Genomic DNA, 23054 nt, shown 5'->3' with positions numbered 1-23054 from the left:
CTAAACTGTAGACCAAAAGGGCAACAAGCACTTGTTAAACTTACCCTTCATTTTCCCTATGGCTCCTTCAGGTATTTGATGATTTCATCTTCATCTTCTTTGCAATGGAGATGGTGCTGAAGATGGTGGCCCTTGGGATCTTTGGCAGGAAGTGTTACCTTGGAGACACCTGGAACCGCCTGGATTTCTTCATTGTGATGGCTGGGTAGGTTAACTGTTTTCTGTGTTTTCACAGTGTTGGAGTGTTGGAGTGTTGCATGCAGTTGGGATATGGTCCCCATCTCAGAGTTGGGGCAAGCAGGGCTTTAGAGCGCAGCCTGGAGCTGGAGCATGGAGCAGCTTCGCAGTGGAACTGCAGGTTTTTGCCTGGAGTTGGAGCGGAGCCAGAGCACAGCTCCAAAGCCATGGTGGCAAGTGCTGGAAGAGAATAGAAAGTTTTTGGGGTATTTTTACACATAGGAACAGATTCAGCTCCCATTTACTTTACTGAAAGGCCAGAAGAATTCCTGTGAAGTCAATATTGCTACTCTTGATTTGCCCTGCTGTAACTGAGAACAAAACTAGCTGAAGTGTTTGTGGCTGTGTTGCTTTGTGGGCATCGTCCCCGAGAAACTGGAATCATGCATGTGCTCAGTTCAGCAGGATTGCGGAGAAACAAGTAGAAAATGAGGGCCAGGCCTTCTACTCGTGTGAATTGGTGTAACTTCCTCAGTGCAGGGGAGCTAAGCTGATTTACATCAGCTGAAGCTCTGGCTCTGAAACCCAGCAACCTTTTTTAACGTAATTGGGCCAATGAGGCCTTGGTCCAAATCAGTGCAACCGCTCTGCTTCCACTGGCTCAGCTCTAAGATTAAAAGCATCCTTTTAGAAACTGGGGGTTTCTGCCTGTGCATCACATCAGTCCACCCTACAGCACCTTAGGGACAAGTTGACATTTGAGCATTTTTAACAACAAAGTTGCTATGGTGAAGCTCTGATTTCCACTTCCCAAGCCTCTGCGCATGCACAGCCAAAAGCACGCAAGGATTGCCACTTGAATGTGTGGTGAAATTTCACTCCTTGCACTGGTGAGTGCAGCTTGTTTTTAATCAAATTGCCCCATGGCAGAAATTTTGCTGTTTACAGAAGAAAATATGGCTGTTTGTTTTTGTTTTTTTTTTCTTTTTTTTACAGCAAACAAAACACAAATCGCTCCTTTCTAGAGGTATCCCCACCTCCCTTTTCCTCCCTGCAGGGAATAGCCAGCTTTCATTGTCATCTAGAACTCAGTGTATCACTTGGTTGAGCTGGCAGAGCTGTTCAGGCTTACCCCCACACAACTGTTCCCCAGGGTGAATAATAGGAACATCTTTTACATTTGTTTTTAATACACCTGTCTGCAACAAGGCTTGAAAGATGTTTGCCTTTGGGTGTGAGGACTATTGTTTTCTGATGCACTAAACTGAGACCTTCAAACTCATTTAATTTGTTGTCTGAGAGATGAAGGTAGGTGCCCAGCGGTGAAATCAGCCTGTACCTAAAAGAGAATGGAAGAAAATGAAAGATCCTGTGTTTCAACACTGAAAACAACGTGGCTGAGATGGGAAGAGCCTTCCCATCTTCCAATTCCTGAGCCTGGTGTTTCAGTCATTAGAGTCTTTAATTAAACTGACCCCACATTGTGGTGAGCAGGAGTTAATCGATGGAAAATAAGTTAAAACAACTGAATCATGTTGCATTACACATCCCAGCGTACTGGTTCTGAGCCTCCTTAACAACAAGGTACAGCTGAGCATATGCAGGGGGTAGTGTAGTGGCATAGAAGTGATGTTAAAGGAGGGATAGCAAAGCTCAGATTTCTGAATTGCAAAAGGACAACAAGTGCATTTGAATGGAGTGTCTTGGAGCTGGTTGTATTTCTCTGATCATGTTAAGATCTCTCAGAACCACTCTGTCATTCAGGTTGGGATTAAGACTCCATTCCAGGTGGACACAGAAATCCAGTTCCTTGACTTGGAATGAGGAGACTGGGAAATGGATGGGTTGTCCCTGTCTGATGCTAAGCGGCATATCCCATTAGGAAATGCCATTCACCTTTCCATGTCCAATGCCAGCACCAGAGAAGCTAGACTGGAACCTCAAATCTGAACCCCTTCTGCATGGGCAGCACGTAGAAGAGCCTCCCCAAAATAAAACAGGCTGGCCAGGCAGGAGGCAAATGTGGGTCACCTTCCTTTGGAAGTGCACTAGCCCACTTCCTTTATGCTCTGGGAGCAAGAGTGCCGGAAGCTCCCTGGAAATGGTGGGGCAACCAGTATCTGGACCATGGCCCTGCCCCTAAGGCAGGAACCCTGGGGTGGCACCAGGCTCACTGGCTGCTTTCCCTGGTCACATTAAGGTGTGCAAGTGGCTCGCATGCTCCCGAACAGGAGTCTCTTTTATGCAGTAGTGTGCGCATAGGTGCTGGAACTAGGGGTGCAGGGGGGGCTCCCGCGCTCCCTGGCTTGAAGTGGTTTCAATTATATCCAGGGTTTACAGTTTGGTTCAATGGCTCTCAGCACCCCCACTATACAAATTGTTCCAGCGCTGCTGGGTGTGCGTCTCTTGTCCAGGAGTGTGCGAGCTGCTTGCACACAGTAGTGTGAGCAAGGACAGCTGCCGGTGAGTCTGGTGCTGCCGCAGTGGGCAGAGCTGGAGGTGGTACAGCCACTCTGGAGGAGCTGTCCAGGCTGGGCATTGGCTCCTGCAAGCGACGGCCTGATATGCTACTGCTTTCTTTGTTGTGGTTCCTAGTAGAGCCCTGCAGCTCCACAGATATCCACTCTATATCTGCAAACATCCACATCCACGGATATAAATTTGTTTCTGTGCAGGGATCTAAGATTTAAGCTATTTTATAATGTATATATTATGTTATCTGTTAGAAGGAGAAAGAGCCATTAGTGCTGTGTAAGAACTAGTTGTTATTTGTTGTTTTGTTATCTGAAATCCCTTAATGTTGCTTATGCAATTTAGATGTGATCAGACTAATGTTTGCCATCAAAATCTGAATGCAAGCTTTTATTCAGCCTCAAACTCAACCCTGGAACCCCAGTTCTGATTCAGCCTCCAACCCAATTCCTTGCGTAACCTGTCCAAAATCCAAACCTCTCCTTGTTGGCTCATCTCTGACCAGAACTGACTCCGTTAGGAACCTCTGTTCACTTGGAAGTCCCATGGAAATCCTTGACACTAGGTCCTCATGTCTCCTATCTTATTTAATTATATCCTAAATCAGAATCAAGTCATTCCTCTCCCCTCCCCTGTACTGCAGACCATGTCTTGTTTCAAATCAATTCCATGGCAGAACTCCCATTGACTTCAATAGGACTCAGATTTGGCTCAAAGAAGGAAAGTGTGGTATTGGGGAGATGGTAGAACTAGGCACCATCAGGCTCCTCCCCTCAAGCCAAGGGAAAAGCAAACACCTCACCTGCCCCAAAACAAACACCCACCCAGTCCACCAGATCGAGAGGCCAGGATTAAAAGATCACCCTGTGGCCAGAAAAAACAGAGGAACAACAGACAGTTGGGGAGACTATCCTACGGGGTATTCCTGAATGGTTTAAATTACCTCCCTCTGACTGTATGCGACAATAGTATCCTTTATCCAGAAAAAAAAATGCAGCAAAAACAAAAAGAACAGTCATTTGCTGATAAATCACTCCAAACAGTGTTTTGGTTGCATAAACTTGGTTCACTTGTTCATTAGTTCAAGTCATTTATTCGTTCGGTCGTTTTTTCTCTCGCTCTCTTTTCACTACCTTTAGAAAGCCAGAAGTTATAGTTTTAGTTAGCTGAATTTCCTTGTCTGCCCCCCTGCCCTGCTCTCCGTTTCTCCCCACACAATCCAGCCGCTCAAGGAAGAAGACTTCGTTGTCACTAAAAATGTTCAGTTTCCATGGCAATGGAAGCTGACATCACCAGAACTTTCTCCCCCTTCCCTCCCTAATATTTGGAGTAGATTAGAAAAAAAAAATTAAAAAAAACCCCCAAACCAGCCCTCACTAAGTCAATATTTTCCTTCTTTATTATTCCTCTTAAGAAATCTGCAAGCTCCCAAAACGGAGACAGCTGTTGCAGGGTTAAAGAACACATATGCCTGTGTGCACATGGGCGATGAGGCTGCAATCTGACTTGTAGATATTCCAGCCTTCAACTAGTCACTGGATGACAGTAGTCTCCAGGTACCCAGATGTCTGATGTGGGTTGCAGTTGTCACCAACTATCCTGGTGGGATGCCGTCCTCTCCACCTTTTGCTTTAGATATTATCTCCTGTGATTTATGACCTGCATTTCCCAAAAATGTCTAGTGATTTTGCGTGCTGGATTTTGTGCGTGCTCAACCTGAGACAGCTTAATGGGACATGGAAAATGAGGCTCCTTTTAGGGTCTCAAGTTTGGGCACCCAAAATCACTAATCACTCTGGAGAATGTAGGTCAGTGTCTCCAGACCTAGGCCACCAATTTTGGGGATGGAATATTCACTCTATCTGTCCTGATCTGGCAGCTCACTGCCTATAAATAGTGATGTATTTACTTTCCTTGTCCTAATCAATTTGTGTGTGTGTGTGTGTGTGTGTGCGCGCGCACGAGCGCTTGAGGTTGGAGGGGGTCACTGCCTGTTCAGGATGAGGAATTCACTCTGAATGTCCTGCTCTGAGGGTTGGCAGTTAGCGGAGGTTTTATATAATCATGCCACCTTCCTGGATCTGTGGGGAGATCACTTCCTATTTAGGGAGGAGTGTTTACTCTTGTCCTGATCCTAGATGCCATTATTACCTGTCCTTGGTGGGATGTTAACTTTATCTCTGTTCTGTTTTGTGGGGCCCACTATAAGCCCAGATTGGGGTATTCATGTGACCTGTCCTTACATGCACATATGTGTGTGTGTGTGTGTAGGTTGAGGGAAAAGGGCTGATGTTCATAGATTACATAAGGCCAGAAGAGACTTGCGATCATCTAGTCTGACCTCTTGTGTAACAAAGGCCTTAGGACTCAGGGTGCCTGGGGCAGCCCTCACTGGAAATGCCAAGGTTAGGGCAGGCTGCAAAAGGGAGAACACGTACTCCCAAGACTGGTGGGTAACACTGAAGTTAAACTCCCCAACCAGTCACAAACTGTGCTTCTGATCAGGGCCGGCTCCAGGCCCCAGCACGCCAAGCGCGTGCTTGGGGCGGCATGCCGCTGGGGGCGCTCTGCCGGTCGCCGGGAGGGTGGCAGGTGGCTCCGGTGGCCCTCCCGCAGGCGTGCCTGTGGAGGGTCTGCTGGTCCCGTGGGGCCGGCGAGCGGCAGAGCGCCCCCCCGGCGTGCCACCTTGCTTGGGGCGGCGAAATGGCTAGAGCCGGCCCTGCTTCTGATCACCCACACTGGTTATCAAGAAGCAAAAAATAAATCACCCCAGCCCCCTTTATTGTATTGAAATTCTCTGGTTCCCAGTCAATACACAGGTCCAATACAGTGAGCAGTTATTTAAAAAACTCTGCTCACATATACAAAATGTTCTTCTGACCCCAAAGGGTCAGCCACGTTACCAGGTCAGTATAGGTTTGGATCTTACCCAAAATACTACACTGCCAGCCAGTCCTTTAGTGTCTAAAACTAAAGGTTTATTATCAGGAAAAATGAAAGAACAAGAAGAGAGATGTTAAATAGTTAAGCAATCACATACATACAAAGACTTCAAAGTCCATATATCAGGTTCTTAGCAGTATTGGTGAGTTTGCGGCTTGAAAGTTCCTCTGGAACACATCCACAGCTTGGATGTATCATTCAGTCCTTTGTTCAGAGCTTCGGTTTGCAGAGAAGTTACTCCAGAGGGAAGAAGCAGGACTGAAGACAAGAAGCAGGACTGATGACAAAATGGAGATGATGCAGCTGCCATTTATAGTCTTTTGCCATGTGTCTGGTACTTCCTTTGTTTCAAACACAACAAACTCATAGTACATGTCATTGAAAGGCCTTTGAGTTCTTTCCATAGGCATGCTGAGTCGTAAGGTGTAGTCTTGGCTCCCTTCAGTGGGTGTATTGTACAGCTGATGTCCCTTGATGGGCCATCAGGCAGGCCTAGTGCTGGTGCTATTATTTCTGGGAAGGGGTCACCCAGAAACATAGCACAAGATTGGAAATACAGATACACCCTACATATCTATAACTCATAATACAAAGGTGATACAAACATATGAGCAAGATCATCATACTTGGCAAATTGTGACATTTTTGCAGATACCTCACATGGCAAATCTGGCACGATTCATTGCAATTTTATAATATTGGTATCAACAATATCATAAAGTGTCTCCCATATTCCATATTGCGTCACACAAGATTCTTCTTGAAGTGTGAGCACCAGACCTGGACACAATATTCCAGTAGCAGATGCATCAGTGCTTAATGCAGAGGTCAGAGAACCTCTCTACTTTTATTTAATATTCTTGTTAATGCATCCAAGGATCACAGTAGCACAGGGTCACACTAGGAACTTATGTTCAGCTGGATTTATCCACCATGACCCCCCTATTTTTTTCAGAGTCATTGCTTACTAGAATAGAGTCCCCCATCCTGTAAGTATGTCCTTCATCTTTTTTCCTCGATGTCTGATCTTACATTTGACTGCATTGAAATATATATTGTTTGCTCCAGATTGCTCTGTATCAGTGACCTGACTTCATTATTTGCCACTCCCTCTACCATTGTGTCACTTGCAAATTTTACCAGTAATGATTTTTTTTCCAAGTCAGTGAGCCAATTTTTAATCCATTTAATCTGTGCCATGTTGATTTTGTGGTGTTCTAGTTGTGTCAATACTATTATAGTCTTTATCAACAAACCCTGCAATAATATCAAGATAGTTTGATAAGATCTATTTTCCATGAGCCCATGTTGATTGGAATTAATTGTATTACCCTCCTTAATTCTTTATTAATTGAATCCCATATCAGCTGTCCCATTAATTTGCCTGAGATCTATGAGGGATCATGGGTCTCAAACCTAGGTCAGCAGGTGCCCAAGTAGTCCTCGGACTCCTGTAGCAGCTCACTGATACCAGTGGACTGTAACTCACCAGAGGCACCACCCACAAAGCTCCTGAATGGTGGAGATGTCAGGCCTCTCTGACTCACTCAGACTTACTATTTAAGCCAGAAGGAGGCACAGGAAGTTGTCTGAGCAACTTGAATTCCTAACTGACTGCTACCCTGCCTTCTTCCAGCCTTCTTGCCTTGCTCCAGATCCCTGCTTCTATGCCCCACATCTGGCTACAACCCTTGACTTGACTTTTTGCTCTGGCTCTGACCCCTGACCCTCCCTCTGTCTCTTGTTCCTGATCCCTGGGTCCTGGCTCCAACTACTAGGCATGACCACCACTAGAACTGACCACCTATAACTTGGTCCATAATAGGATTGATGTCAGGCTGATAGGCCTTTACTTACTGAGATCACCTCGTTTACCCTGCTTAAATAGTGGCCCAACGTTAGCTTTCTTAGAGTCCTCTGGAACTTTCCCAGCTTTTCAGGAAATATTAAAAATCAGTATTAACAGTCCAGAGAGCTTCTTAGCCAGCTCTTTCAAAACTCTTTCATGCAAAATTATTTGCACCTGCTGATTTTAAAATGTCTATTGTCAGTAGCTTCTGTTTAAAACGCTTCTTAGTTACTGTTGGAATGGAAAGTATTTCACCATCATCTTATTATGTAAATACATCATCTGGATTTTATCCAAATATAGAACAGAATTATTTATTGAATATTTCTCCTTTTCTGCATTACTATTCACAATTCTACCACTTCCCTCTATTAATGGACCAATACTATTACTAGGATTCCTTTTGTTCTTGGTTTATACAAAAAAAAATAATCTTCCTACTTGTCTTAACTCTGCTGGCCATAGAGTTTTCCTTGTGTCCTTTTGCTTCCCTAATGAATTTCCTACATATTCTAGCTTCTTATTTATGTTCGTTGCTGTCAACTGCCCCTTTTTTCCATTTGTATTTTTTGCTTTCTGCTTTGTTTTTGTTATTGCTGCTTTCATTTCTCTTCTAAGCCAGGTTATTTTTTTTAACTAAGATTCTAGATGTTCTTCTCAATTATGAGATTGTGGCATTTTGGGCATCTAGTAAAATGTTCTTAAACAGTTCTCAACTATCATTCAAATTTTTCTGTTTTGAATTCTTTCTCTCAGATGATTTGGCTCATAATTGTTCTAAGCTTTGGGAAAATGGCCCTTTTAAAGCAACAAGTATACATATTAGTGGTTTGGACGTCATTCTGTTTGCACATAAGCAGTGTGATTAAATCATGATCACTTTCTCCTAAGCTAACTTTTAGTTCTGTGAACAACGCCTCTATATCTGTTGAAATGACATCTAATATAGAATTCCCCCATGGTGGATATAATGCTTTCTGAGTTACTAAATTTTCATTTATAATTTTTAGAAATTCCAAAGATGTTTTACTACTGGCAGCATGAGACCTCCAGCATATGTCACTCAAACTGAAATCTCTCATGATGATGCACTTTTTCCCACTACACATTAGAGGTAGGTGCTTAGGGAGCCAATCATCATGTTCTCTAGTGTGACCTGGTGGTCTGAAGCAGACACAAACTAGTATGCAGTCTTGCGACTTATCTGTTAGAACACTGATCCATAAGCATTCAAGATAATTTGCTTCTGAGTTGTCAGTGACTTGAAAACAGGTAATGCCATTTTTTACATAGAATGCCACTCCTACTTCCCTTTGCCCACTCAATCCTTCCTAAATAGCTTATAGCCATTGAATTTAACATTCCAAATGTGCAAGTCTTTCCACTAGGTTTCAGTAATGTTAACTAGGTGAAATATGTACTCACGAATTAGCAATTCCAGTTCCTCTTGTTTATTACCCAGGTTCCTGGTACTGGCTGCCTAGGCAATTAAAATTTTTCTTCTCATCCTTCAGTGCTGGATTATTTTGTTACTGGCATCTTGATTTTGTGGGAAATCAGAGCTCATTTGTTCCGCTTTTCGCTCTCCCCTTTCATTGCTAGTGCCCCCTGACCAGTCAAGCCAATCTGTGCCATAGAAGATTGGTTCCCCTTCTTCAAGCTGAGTTCATCTAAATTGTACAGCCCCCTCTACTCACACAAGGTGGCCAATATTCCTTAAAACCAAACCTTTACCTTATGCAACTTACCTAGGCACCAGTTCACGTCCCAGAATCTTCTGAATTCCGTTGTATATGGGATGGGAAGCAGGGCCGTCCTTAGCCGTAGGCAGAATAGGCAGCCGCCTAGGGCACCGCTAGGTCTGGGGGCACCGCTCTGCCAGGAGCCCAGACAGACGGAAAGCAGTGGAGCATGTAAGAGCAGGGCTGTTGGGTCCTCGAGAGAGGAATGCAGCACAGTCTGAGAGAGGGGATTGACTGCTGGGGTCTCTGGGAAGGGGTGGGGGAAGGAACTCACCTGCGAGTGTGACTCCTTCCCCCGGCATGAGGTGAGGCAGACTCGGCAGCTCTGGCAGTATCCTTTGTTGTCCTCCATAACATCCGTTCTTCTCCTTCCTGCCCCACAGAACACCCCACCTTTCTCCCTCCCCCAACGGAGCACCCCTCTCTCCCCCCTCCCCTCCCTGCCTGCCTACTGAGGAATGAAAGTGAAAGTAACTCACTTCCTTGGCAGGCAGCCAGGATTGGAATGGTCGCACAGGATCGGGCTGGGGATAGCCAGATAGCGTGTGCAAAAAATCAGGACAGGGGGTTGGGGTAGGGTGAGCAGATGTCCCACTTTTATAGGGACAGTCCCAATTTTGGGGTCTTTTTCTTATATAGGCTCCTGGTGCCTATATAAGACAAAGCCCCAAATATCGGGACTGGCCCTATAAAATCAAGATATCTGGATCTGGTCACCCTAGCTGGGGAGCACATCTCTCCCCCAGGCTGAGCTGCACAGGGCAGGATGAGCTGCTGTGGCTCCATGGGTGCCCTCTCCCTGAGATCAGATGCTGTGTTAACTTCACCATGGTCCATTGGGCTGGTGGTGGTGCCCATTGGCGTGTGATCGGACCTGAGGGTTTGCTGCTGCTGTTGCCACTCTGCACCCCAAGAGGTGGATTTTGAGGTCCTGCAGTTTTCCACCTATCTCCTCCTCTACTGCAGCTGTTGGACCAGCAGGCTGGGGGGTGAGCCAAGTGTGGAAGCAGTGCTGTGTTGCCATTTAGATTGTCATTTAACAAATTTGTTTGCCAAAAATGCTTGCTAACAATCCTGAATTCAATTTCAATTTTTTTTTAAAAAAAATCAATATCTTATCCAAAAACAGAAAACTAAGTTGTTGACAATTATTTGTGACAAGTTTGGTATGGGGAAGGAAGTGGGCCAGTTTTCATTAGAGAAACAGAAAATGTTGACTGACTTTCCTATAGCCTGTTACTGCTAAATAGAGCCCTCCAACAACTGTAATATGCTCATCTCCTTACTAGTATATAGAGCAGTGGTTCCCAAACTTTAACAGCCCGCTAACCCCTTTCACTAAATTGTGAAATGTCATGAACCCCCTCCTAAAAATGAATATTTTCAGGGATTTAAGGTTAAATTTCCTCAGTGTGATGAATGCCCCAACTGCCTGCCCTGCTCCTCCTGGGGCTCAGGCTGGGGTTCGGGCTGCCAGCTCCCCCACTGATGGGGACAGGGCTCAGGCTGCCGGCTCCACTCTTCCTGTTACTCAGGCTGCCAGCCCCGCACAGAGCACTGGGGTTCAGGCTTCTGGCTCCCTTGCTGACCGCCAGGACTTGGGCTGCCAGCCCCAACTACCCGGCCCCACTCTCCCTGGAGCTTGGGCTACCAGCCCCATGCGGAGCGCTGGGGTTTGGGCTGCCGACTCCCACACTGACCACCAGAACTCAGGCTGCCAACCCAAACTGCCCAGCCCTGCTCTTCCTGGGGCTCCGGGTGTCTACCCTGCAACCGGGTCCCACCTGCTGTCTCCAATGCCCGGGGTCCACTGGCCGCCATTAGTGAAATTTTTCTGGCGAACCCCCTGTAATGTTCTGCAAACCCCCAGGGGTTCGCGAACCCCAGTTTGGGAACCACTGGTATAGAGCAGGGGTCAGCAACCTACGGCACATGTGCCAAAGGTGGCATGCCAGCTGATTTTTGATGTTCTGGGGTTCTGGCTGCTGCCTCATTGCCAGCTGAGGTCCCAGCCGTCGGCCCCACTCAGCACCCGCTGTTGGTCTAGGGACCCCCAAGGAACCCCAGGCTGGCAGCAGGCTAAGCAGGCCAGTGGCTGAGACCTCGGCTGAGCCACTCAACCCACTGTCGGTCTGGGGTTCCATTCACTCAGCTGGCAGCAGGCTGAGCTGGACCAAATTCAACAAAATAGGAAAACAAGAGCAGCTAATGACAAAGTGCAAGAACCTAGAGAGCCTCCTGAAGCACAGTGATAGTTTTGATTTAAATGGACTTGAACTGTATGAAGAATTGAGTACACTGTCATCAATGTTGCCACATGCAAAATCGATGATGGACATTGTACAGTTTATTCATACCAGCAAACTTGTTGATATATCCTAATGTGTACATTGCCACTCGTATTCTACTGACAATTCCTGTAACAGTAGCATCAGGAGAACGGAGTTTCTCAAAACTAAAGCTCATTAAAAACTATCTCCGCTCTACAATGAGTCAGGAACGCTTGAGTGGTCTTGCTATTCTTGCAATCAAACAAGACATCACTTTGTCTTTGTCATACGATGACATTATTACTGATTTTGCAGCCAAAAAAGCCAGAAAGTTTGCTTTTAATTAAAAACAAATCCTTGTTTCAATACTTCTTCATATAAATTTCTAATAAAATGGTGACAAATTAAAAAAATTATATTATTTGCATCATTCTGTCAAATCAGAATTTTTTCTGTAGTGCTACTTCTTTAGTGCTAGTTCATCGGCATTACAGTGTGCTTAATTAAGTTAAACTGGTTTTAATAACATGCATGTGGCAAGTTTTCCAATACTGTAAGCTTATGTTTGTGTTACTCAGAGCAAGTCAGGCACAGGGGCACCAGTTTAATAATCCCGCCCAGGGCACCATAAATCCTAAGGACGGCCCTGATGGGAAGGATCTCTTAGAAAGATCACATAGACATTCCTCTCCTCCTTCAACACCTGTCCAAGTCCTCTGAGGTCATCTATAATTAAGACTAAGATTTTGTCATGATTATTTTTAGTAAAATTCACGGACAGGTCACGAGCAATAAACAAAAATTAATGGAAGTGGTGACCTGTCTGTGAATTTTGCTACTGCGGCTCCATGGTTTCTCCCACCAACGTGGTGGCTGGGAGCTGTGGGGTTCTCTGCCCGTGGCAGCTGGAAGCTGCAGGGGGGGCCCTCTGCCGACAGCAGCTGGGAGTTGCAGGGTGACCATATTTCCCAAATTGAAAATGGGACACCCCCAGCCGCTCGCCTGAAGTGCTCCCACCCCCTCACTCGAGGCTGTTGCCTGTTGCTGGAACCTGAGGAGGTCCCCCTCAGGAATCTGTCGCCTGTCACTGGAACCTTGCAGGAGGCTTCCTGTCGCTGCTGTCGCCTATCGTTGGAACCCTGCCAGGGCCCTGCTGGCTGCGAGCTCCAGAGTCCTGCAGTCCCTGAGGCTGAAGTGGAGAGTCACAGAAGTCACGGATTCCGTGACTTCCATGACCTCCGTGACATAAATGGAGCCTTATCTATAATCTATGGTGTAAGTGTCACGTGAAGCAGTGTCATTAGAGCTTATAGACAGCATCACCAATGGAGCCTTGCCTGCTGACTTCAGAAGCCCTTCCAATCTTGCAGTCACATTTCTTGGCTTGTCTCCAGGATGACAGCACACCACCCTATTGTCTGCCTATCCCTTGCAGAACGTTCTTTCCATTCGATTAGCATAGAATCCCTGACAAACACGGTCTGCCTTCTGTGAATGGTCGGAGATCTTTTCATGGGCACTCTTAATAGTCTTGCGGGTTGGGCTGAGTAGTACTTCTAGCTCTGTGGGTATTCTTCCTGGTCCTCCTCTCTCTGGTGGTCACAGCCAGCCCATTCTCATATGCCTCATCCAGCTACACAGAATGTTGCCTGGTCCTCTTGTCTCTGGTAGTTACAAACTGCCAAGCCCCCTCTCTGGTTCCTTGGTCACCAGTTTCTTTCTTTCTTGATTCTGAGCGGAGAAGGGTGCATGTGACATTTCCTGAATCTGGTTTGCCAAGTACTCCTCAGTCTTTCTGATGCTCTGTAGAGTCAGTACTTGTCCTTCCAAATCGCAAATCTATTTTTCCAGCTCAGCCACCAACTTCCACTTCATGCAGAGGAAGTCCCTTCTGGCTTCAAGCAGGAAAGAAAACGTCCATTGCTGTCATCAGGTATTGAACATAGAACTGTAGCTAGAAAGAGAGCCTCTCACACTCCCTCTCTCAGCTCCCCTGTTTGCAGGGCTGGGTCCAGGTTTTTTGCTATCCCAAGCAAAAAAAAAAAAAAAAAAAAAAAAAGCCGGAGTGCTGCTACCGAAGCAAAAAAAAAAAAAGGTGTCACCCCTTGAAAAGTGCCGCCCCCAAAGGGCCGGAATGCCGCCCCTTGAAAAGGGCCGATCCAAGCACATGCTTGGAATGCTGGTGCCTAGAGCCAGCCCTGCCTGTTTGCCACTCCCATGCACCTGGCAAATGACTTTTACACTTCTAGCTTCATCTCTCGCTAACAGGGAGGGATTAACCGCTCAAACTTCAAACTCTGGGTGTACCCAAAAGTTCCCAGTCCTTAGAGAGACATAAACAGGAGCCCAGAAGCCCAGCCACGTGACCCTCATGAAGAATAAACAACAGACTGAACATACAACTCACCCTGAATGGGTGCTGCTGCTTACTCAGTGGGATATGACAGTATCAGTGTACGAACTCTGTTTCCACACATTCTATATGGGCACGATGACTGCACAAGTCTGGACTTTCCCAAGGGCAACCTGTTGCACTTCATTTCAGCCAGCTGTCCTTCTCGGGGAAGGTGTTAAACACCTCACTGAAGGACTGTCACTGAGAGCCATCTCTTATTATCAACACTGAATGACTCTCAGCTACTGGCTCACCCCCATGGAACAAGGGTCTCTATACAAGAGAGCCTGACTGGTGAGTCGGGAGCATCTCAAGCCAGGTCTAAGCTAATGTTCGTAGCTATGTCAATCAGTGATGTGAAGAGATGAGTTCCCTGACTGACATACCCATGCTGGCAAAAGCTCCGATGTAGATACAATTTTACTGGTATAGCTTGTTTCACTCAGAGGGCTGGAAAAAGCTTTTCTGGCATAGTTATGGTGGCTAGGAGTGTGAAAAAAAAATCACTCCCCCCCCCCAAGGGGACATAGATAAGCTGCTAAAAGCCCTAGTTTAGCTGCAGGAATCCTGTATAGCTTGTGGAGTTGGTTTAACTATACAAGTAGAAGAACTCCTTTGTATAACCTGCATCTCTTCTAGGTGGCTTTGCCCACATGGCAATACCGATATAGCTATGCCAGCGAAGCACTTGTAATGTTGATAAGCCCCTAGTGTTGAGCTGGCCTCAGCATGAACACGTGGTACAGAGACAAGGGTCCTGTTTGAGAGCAGGGTCCTGCTCTGTGTTGTGGGGGCAGCCATGGACACATATAAGAAGGACTTGCAGGAGGATGAGGACAAGAGGGACTGTATGCATCCTGAAACTCTGATGAACCTCAGACTCACAAGAAGAAGTGAGCTCTTACTAGGACAAGATGTGCCTCCAGATTTTGGTTATTTTCAAGAATCTGTAACTGCTGAATGTTTTAAAAGTCAAAGTGACTGTGTTCTTTGTTAAGCCTGTGTTCTGTGCTTTCCTGCCTAGAAGCCCAGAGTGGTCCACAATCTATGTGGAGGTCAGGAGGAGCATCCCTAGATAGCTTGGGGACTCTGGAGGTCTCAGACACTGGTTCCGGGTGCTAGGATAGCTGGATGGTTGTGTCCCACCTCCCGAGGCAGGGCACTGGACAAAGAGGTCTGAGTCTGGTAGTATTCTCTAGAAGCCCAGAGCTAAGAAATAGTTGCTAGGCTTTACCCAGACCTAGCTGGCTTGGAGGTATAAGGGACCCAGCATCTGGGTCCACCCACAACAGACTGATGACTATACAGGGGGGCATAGGGTCAGGTTGTAACACTCAGCACTGGTGAAATTCAAGTCACTTATTGAAGTGCCTAAATATGGATTTATGAGCCTATTTTTAGGTTCCTGTTTCAAAAACCTAGGCCCCACATTCTTTCTTCAGTTCCCTGAGCTGTTCAGTCTCCCCTAGCTTTCTCATCACAGAGAGAAAACCTGATTCTGTCTTACATATTAGTCACAAAGTGTCCCTCCAACTCTTAAGACATTCTGACATTTTCTCTTATTACTAGGTTTGGAGGGAAATGTGAACATACAGGGATGTGACATAATCACATCCCATTCAGCTAGGGAATGGTATCATAGACTCAGGCAGCTTTCAGCAAGCCTTTGCTTGGAGAGAAATAAAAAAACCCTGTTTAAATCAAAAATTACTTATTCAATTAAGTTATCCTGTACAGCATGGGTTTTGGTTTTGTTTATATTTTGTTTTTAATAAGAAATGGAGTGAAAATTCCCATTGCCAGCAAAACAAGGAGGGCAAAAAATATATTGTATCTCCTATCTCTGCTGCTTGTGAAGGGTTATAATTGCAGAGGCATGAAATCTGATTTTAAAAGAAATAAATAAAACTGCTAAGCCAATCAGATTATGATATGCAAAGAAATCTAAAGCAAACTGTCATGACTGGCCAAGTCTCATCTGATGTCATTTGATGGTTTTCTCAGTGGGAGGAATGGCAGGTGTTAATCAATGATTTCCTCAGTAATTTTGCTTGACCTTTTAGGGCCTGTTTTCAAGCGTTGCCCCAAAAGTTATTGCAGAACGTGTGCAAGAGCCTTCAAACCTCATGGTTGAGTGTTTGTCTGGATACATAGCATGAGATATTGCTAATCAATATGTATTGAGTGCTGATAGTGTCCTCAGTGCTGTTGAGAGCCTGGAGTAGAGCCTTGCAACCCGACCCGTACCCAGTGGGACCTAGCTACAAGTATTGGATTCGGCGTGGATCAAGTCTGCAAACAACTTGGCACTCTCGAGCTTGGTCGGGTTTGGGCTCAGTTCAGTTAGCCATAGCCAACGCCAACACTGCTTGGAACATGAGCATGGGGGGGCTGCCCCAACAAGGGGATTGAGATGTGAGGAGGACCTGCACCAGTGGGGAGTGGGGGTATGGGGATGGATCCTGGACTCAGCTCCTCGCATCAATGGCACCATGCTGCTTTCAGGATGGACTGCCACTTTCTCCTTGTGAATAAGCCAGGGTATGTACTTTACTAATGAGGCCTCATGACAGGTGTCTTTAAAGTGCAAGCTGGTCTCCATATTGGAAGAGAAGGTTCGAGGTCTGGAGAAACAAATATTGACCCTGCATTGCATAAGAGAAAATGAAGATTTCCTGGACTGACATCAGGATATGCTTCTACGGGCACAAAGTTCTGAAGAATCAGAGCAGGCTGTGCAGAGGGGAGAGAGGGACAGTGAAGAAATTTGGCAGCATGTGACCTCCAGAAGAAGAAAGAGGAGCATCCATGTACCAGCAATGGAGATACAGATGAGCAACCGTTTTCATGTTCTTTCCACAGGTACTAATGCAGAGAGTGGACTAGATGGTACCTCTGAGAGAAGGGAGCAGAAGGAGACTCCAGTGGTTGGAAGACATGAGATGCACTGTCCTAGGGATGGGGGTTCCATGACCACCGCTCCCAAGAGAAGGAGGAGTGTGGTGGTGGTGGTGGTGGTTGGGGACTCCCTCCTCAGGGGGACTGAGTCATCTATCTGCCGCCCCGACCGATAAAACCGAGAGGTCTGCAGCTTTGCCAGGAGCTAGGATTCACGATGTGATGGAGAGACTGCCAAGACTCATCAAGCCCTTGGATTGCTACCCCTTCCTGCTTCTCCATGTGGGCACCAATGATACTGCCAAGTATGACCTTGAGCGGATCACTGCAGACTACGTGGCTCTGGGAAGAAGGATAAAGGAGTTTGAGGCGCAAGTGGTATTCTCAATCCATCCTCCCTGTGCAGGGAAAAGGCATGGGTAGGGATCGTTGAATTGTGGAAGTAAACAAATGGCTATGCAGGTGGTGTCGGAGAGAAGGCTTTGGATTCTTCAACCATGGGATGGTGTTCCAAGAAGGAGGAGTGCTAGGCGGAGACGGGCTCCACCTAACGAAGAGAGGGAAGAGCATCTTTGCAAGCAGGCTGGCTAACCTAGTGAGGAGGGCTTTAAACTAGGTTCACCGGAGGAAGGAGACCAAAGCCCTGAGGTAAGTGGGGAAATGGGATACCGGGAGGAAGCATGAGCAGGAGAGTGCAAGAGGGGAAGACTCTTGTCTCAGACCGAGAAAGCAGGACAATCAGCGAGTTACCTTAAGTACCTATACACAAATGCAAGAAGCATGGGAAACAAGCAGGGAGAACTGGAAGTCCTGGCACAGTCAAGGAAGTATGATGTGATTGGAATAACAGAGACTTGGTGGGATAACTCACATGACTGGAGTACTGTCATGGATGGATATAAACTGTTGAGGAAGGACAAGCAGGGCAGAAAAGGTGGGGGAGTTGCATTGTATGTAAGAGAGCAGTATGACTGCTCAGAGCTCCAGTATGAAACTGCAGAAAAACCCGAGAGTCTCTGGATTAAGTTTAGAAATGTGAGCATAAGGGTGATGTCGTGGTGGGAGTCTGCTATAGACCACCAGACCAGGGGGATGAGGTGGATGAGGCTTTCTTCCGGCAACTAGCAGAAGTTACTAGATCCCAGGCCCTGGTTCTCATGGGAGACTTTAATCACCCTGATATCTGCTGGGAGAGCAATACAGCAGTGCACAGACAATCCAGGAAGTTTTTGGAAAGTGTAGGGGACAATTTCCTGGTCCAAGTGCTGGAGGAACCAACTAGGGGCAGAGCTCTTCTTGACCTGCTGCTCACAAACAGAGAAGAGTTAGTAGGGGAAGCAAAAGTGGATGGGAACCTGGGAGGCAGTGACCACGAGATGGTTGAATTCAGGATCCTGACACAAGGAAGAAAGGAAAGCAGCAGAATACAGACCCTGGACTTTAGAAAAACAGACTTTGATTCCCTTGGGGAGCTGATGGGCAGGATCCCCTGGGAAAATAACATGAAGGGGAAAGGAATCCAGGAGAGCTGGCTGTATTTTAAAGAATCCTTATTGAAGTTGCAGAAAAAAACCATGCCAAAGCGTAGGAAGAATAGTAAATATGGCAGGCCACCAGCTTGGCTTAACAGTGAAATCCTTGCTGATCTTAAACACAAAAAAGAAGCTTACAAGAAGTGGAAAATTGGATAAATGACCAGGGAGGAGTATAAAAATATTGCTCAGGCATGCAGGAGTGAAATCAGGAAGGCCAAATCACACTTGGAGTTGCAGCTAGCAAGAGATGTTAAGAGTAACAAGAAGGGTTTCTTCAGGTATGTTAGCAACAAGAAGAAAGTCGAGGACAGTGTAGGCCCCTTACTGAATGAGGGAGGCAACCTAGTGACAGAGGATGTGGAAAAAGCTAATGTACTCAATGATATTTTTGCCTCTGTCTTCACAAACAAGGTCAGCTCCCAGACTGCTGCACTGGGCAGCACAGCATGGGGAGGAGGTAACCAGCCCTCTATGGAGAAAGAAGTGGTTCGGGACTATTTAGAAAAACTGGACGAGCACAAGTCCATGGGGCCGGATGCGCTGCATCCAAGGGTGCTAAAGGAGTTGGCGGATGTGATTGCAGAGCCATTGGCCATTATCTTTGAAAACTCCTGGTGAATGGGGGAGGTCCCGGATGACTGGAAAAAGGCTACTGTAGTGCCCATCTTTAAAAAAGAGAAAAAGGAGGATCCAGGGAACTACAGGCCAGTCAACCTCACCTCAGTCCCTGGAAAAATCATGGAGCAGGTCCTCAAGGAATCAATTCTGAAGCACCTAGAGGAAAGGAAAGTGATCAGGAACAGTTAGCATGGATTCACCAAGGGCAAGTCATGCCTGACTAACCTAATTGCCTTCTATGAAGAGATAACTGGATCTATGGATGAGGGGAAAGCAGTGGATGTGTTATTCCTTGACTTTAGCAAAGCTTTTGATAACGGTCTCCCACAGTATTCTTGCCAGCAAGTTAAAGAAGTATGGGCTGGATGATTGGACTATAAGGTGGATAGAAAGTTGGCCAGATCGTCGGGCTCAACGGGTAGTGATAAACGGCTCCATGTCTAGTTGGCAGCCGGTTTCAAGCGGAGTGCCCCAAGGGTCGGTCCTGGGGCCGGTTTTGTTCAATATCTTCATTAATGATCTGGAGGATGGCATGGACCGCACTGTCAGCAAGTTTGCAGATGACACTAAATTTGGAGGAATGGTAGATACGCTGGAGGGTAGGGATAGGATACAGAGGGACCTAGATAAATTAGAGGACTGGGCCAAAAGAAACCTGATGAGGTTCAACAAGGACAAGTGCAGAGTCCTGCACTTAGGACAGAAGAATCTCATTCATTGTTACAGACTAGGGACAAAATGGCTAGGAAGCAGTTCTGCAGAAAAGGACCTAGGGGTTACAGTGGACGAGAAGCTGGATATGAGTCAACAGTGTGCCCTTGTTGCCAAGAAGGCTAATGGCATTTTGGGCTGTATAAGTAGGGGCATTGCCAGCAGATCGAGTAAAGTGATCATTCCCCTCTATTCAACATTGGTAAGGCCTCATCTGGAATACTGTGCCCAGTTTTGGGCCCCACACTACAAGAAGGATGTGGAAAAATTGGAAAGAGTCCAGCGGAGTGCAACAAAAATGATTATGGGGCTGGATCACATGACTTATGAGGAGAGGCTGAGGGAACTGGGATTGCTTAGTCTGCAGAAGAGAAGAATGAGGGGGATTTGATAGCTGCGTTCAGCTACCTGAAAGGGGGTTTCAAAGAAGATGGATCTAGACTGTTCTCAGTGGTACCTGGTGACAGAACAAGGAGTAATGGTCTTAAGTTGCAGCGGGGGAGGTTTAGGTTGGATATTAGGAAAAACTTTTTCACTGGGAGGGTGGTGAAGCACTGGAATGGGTTACTTAGGGAGGTGGTGGAATCTCCTTCCTTAGAGGTTTTTAAGGTCAGGCCTGACAAAGCCCTGACTGGGATGATTTAGTTGGGAATTGGTCCTGCTTTGAGCAGGGGGTTGGACTAGATGACCTCCTGAGGTCCCTTCGAACCCTGATATTCTATGATTCTGTGATACACTATCCACTTAAGCAATTTAGCTTCTTATTTGATTTCTTGCCTTCGCTGCTCTTGCTCCGCCATTATTGCTGTTAGCATGAATGAGCCATGCTAACCAGACAACAACTGGCTTCTTAGGTGCTCTGAAGCTGGTTGGTTTACCTATTTCTGCCTCTTTCTTCCAGTTATTGGGGCAGCTATTGGAAGAGGCGGGTTTGTCCAGGCTCTGACTCCTAGGAATAAACTGTATGGAGGAATATGCCTATCTGAGGTGCCAGGGTAGAGGATTTTTAATATCCTTGAATGAGTGGGGCTGGGCAAGGTATGTCAGGTGAGAGGAGGCATAGGATGGGGGTACAGGACACTAAGATAATATGAGCCAATGAAAGGATTAGCCATGGAATTGGGTGTTTGGAACATTTCTCCTACCTCACTCCATGGCCACAGATTTATAAGCTGGAAGTGGGAGTTTCCAAGGGTAATTGGCCTTCCCCACCATCCTTGCTTACCATGTGGATGTAGGCATTTCCAGGAGTGACTATGCTGGCCCCTCTTCCATATTGTAGGTGGGAAATTTGAGACACGGCATTTTCCATTTCCTCAGCTATTTTTCTGACATCCACCAGGTTCCTTGGCCTTGAAGTGGGTGAAAGGGGAAATCTAAAATAAGACTGGTGAGTAGCTAAAATGCCCCCTATGTCTTATTGGGAAGGGGAGACACATGATCGCATGGAGTCATTGCCCCTGAAATGAAATATGACAGTCGGCATCTAAGGCTGGACACATAGCTGACCACGCAGACTGAAAGAGACAATGCCATGCTGGCCGCCTCCTCATGGGCGAGAGAACTATATCAGCATTCCCTTGCCTTTGCCCTCTTGCTAATGTTGTCAACCTCGATACCCTGTTACGTCTGCAACCTGGTCTGCAAGGGTAGCACATTCTCATTCCATTCCCAAGACTCATTTCTGCTGTGAGGAGAGTCACCCAAGATATTAGATACTGGGGAAAAAAATCCCACCTTGCTGTGCAGCCTTCACTGAGTAATGTAATCCTATTGCTGTAACTTTCTTCCTCCTCCTCCTCCAACCCCTTCTGTCCCCTCTCCTTTGCATCACGATTGCAAGCCCTCTGGGATATGGGCCAGGGCTGCTTTTTTCTGTCATGAAGCACCCAGTAGACTCTTATACACTGTATAATAATTAATATCATTTGTACAGCCCTTCTGTGCGTATTTCATGTCTGTACCTCTGCTGTGTATTCTGTACATGCACCTACCAAGAGACAGTCCCCTCCCCAAAGAGTTTACAAGCTAAGGCTACTCTGCAATACAAGCAAGGAGTATGATTCCCAGCTTGTGCACACATACTTGTGCTAGCTCGATGAGTATAAATGGTAAGGTAGCCGCCATTGCACGCACATTGGTGGCATGGCTTAGCCAGGATTCAGGTGGGTTTGTACACCACATGGCCAAACCATACTACCACTGCCCTTGCTCTCACAGCAACACTACTATTTATACATCCAGAGCTGGGAATCACAGCCCTAGTTCATAGTGTAGACATAGCCTAAGTAGATAAGACAGGTGAAAGAAAGTAGCACAGAGAGATTAAGTGACTTGCTCAAAGAATGTCCACATTAGAGAAAGGAATTATTGAATCCAGATCTCTTGAGACTCAGGCCAGTGCCTTAGCAACAGGACTAACTTTCCTCTCATTCCTGTAATGGTTCTATAATCATTTGGTGTGGGCTTGCATGTCCTTGCTGTGTACCTTTTGCCAATGTTCTTTGTTCCCATTGCATATGACTTTTCTATCCCTTATGTGATTAGTTTGTGTTCCCTTGTGCCCATCATGTGTCCCTTTCATGTTTATTTCATGTACATTTTGTGTCCATTGTGTGTGGCTTTTGTATGTAAGGAATCCAGCTCATTTGGAAAAAAAAAATCTGAAATGTGGCTATCAAAGGTCTCTTGTTCGTGACTTCTTCTTGTCACCTGGCATAGTCAGTTTGGCCAGGTTCTTTTCCTGCTCTCAGGCTCTAAACATCATTCTTCTCTCTGGAGCATATAGGGAAGAGAAGCAAAAGAAGTGCAAAGTTGTGGCTGGAAAAGCTATTCAGCCTGGTCTCAGACCTCACCATCTGTGTCCCTCTTCCCTGTATGCTTGTTCTCTGCTTCAATGGTTGGCATGAGTTGAAGGTGCTCCAGGCCAGACTCTTTTGATATGTTCAGGCCAGGGTCAATGTGTTAATAGATTGGTCAGCACATGGAACAAGTGACTGTCCTTCCTTGTAACTCAAGGTCTCTTGTATATCATGGAATCACAGAACTGGAAGAGATCTCGAGAGGTCTTCTAGTCTAGTCCCCTGCACTCTTGGCAGGACTAAGTATTATCTAGACCATCCCTAACAGGTGTTTGTCTAACCTGCTCTTAAAAATCTCCAATGACAGAGATTTCACAATCTCTCTGGGCAATTTGTTTCAGTGCTTAACTACCCTCACGATCAGGAAATATTTCCTAATGTCCAACCTAAACATCCCGTGCTGTAATTTAAGCCCATTGCTTCTTGTCCTATCCTCAGAGGTAAACGACAACAATATTTCTCCCTCCTCCTTGTAACAACCTTTTACATACTTGAAACTGTTATCATGTCCCCTCTCAGTCTTCTCTTCTCCAGACTAAACAAACCCAGTTTTTTCAATCTTCTCTCATAGGTCATGTTTTCT

The 23054-nt window shown here is 46.2% G+C and overlaps 1 protein-coding gene across 2 annotated transcripts in view; it reads left to right on the top strand.

Annotated features, from left to right (window-relative positions):
- The window catches only part of CACNA1I (calcium voltage-gated channel subunit alpha1 I), a 139861-nt gene that overhangs the window by 6846 nt on the left and 109961 nt on the right, over positions 1 to 23054 (top strand). For both annotated transcript variants that reach the window (XM_050916795.1, XM_050916784.1), the window contains exon 2: positions 72 to 205. In XM_050916795.1, coding sequence (XP_050772752.1) covers positions 72 to 205 — 134 coding nt within the window. The remainder of the gene's footprint in view (positions 1 to 71; positions 206 to 23054) is intronic.

Source organism: Gopherus flavomarginatus, chromosome 1 (genome assembly GCF_025201925.1).
Source record: "Gopherus flavomarginatus isolate rGopFla2 chromosome 1, rGopFla2.mat.asm, whole genome shotgun sequence".
In the NCBI taxonomy this organism is placed as follows: Eukaryota; Metazoa; Chordata; order Testudines; family Testudinidae; genus Gopherus; species Gopherus flavomarginatus.
This window is presented reverse-complemented; position numbering and strand designations above follow the sequence as displayed.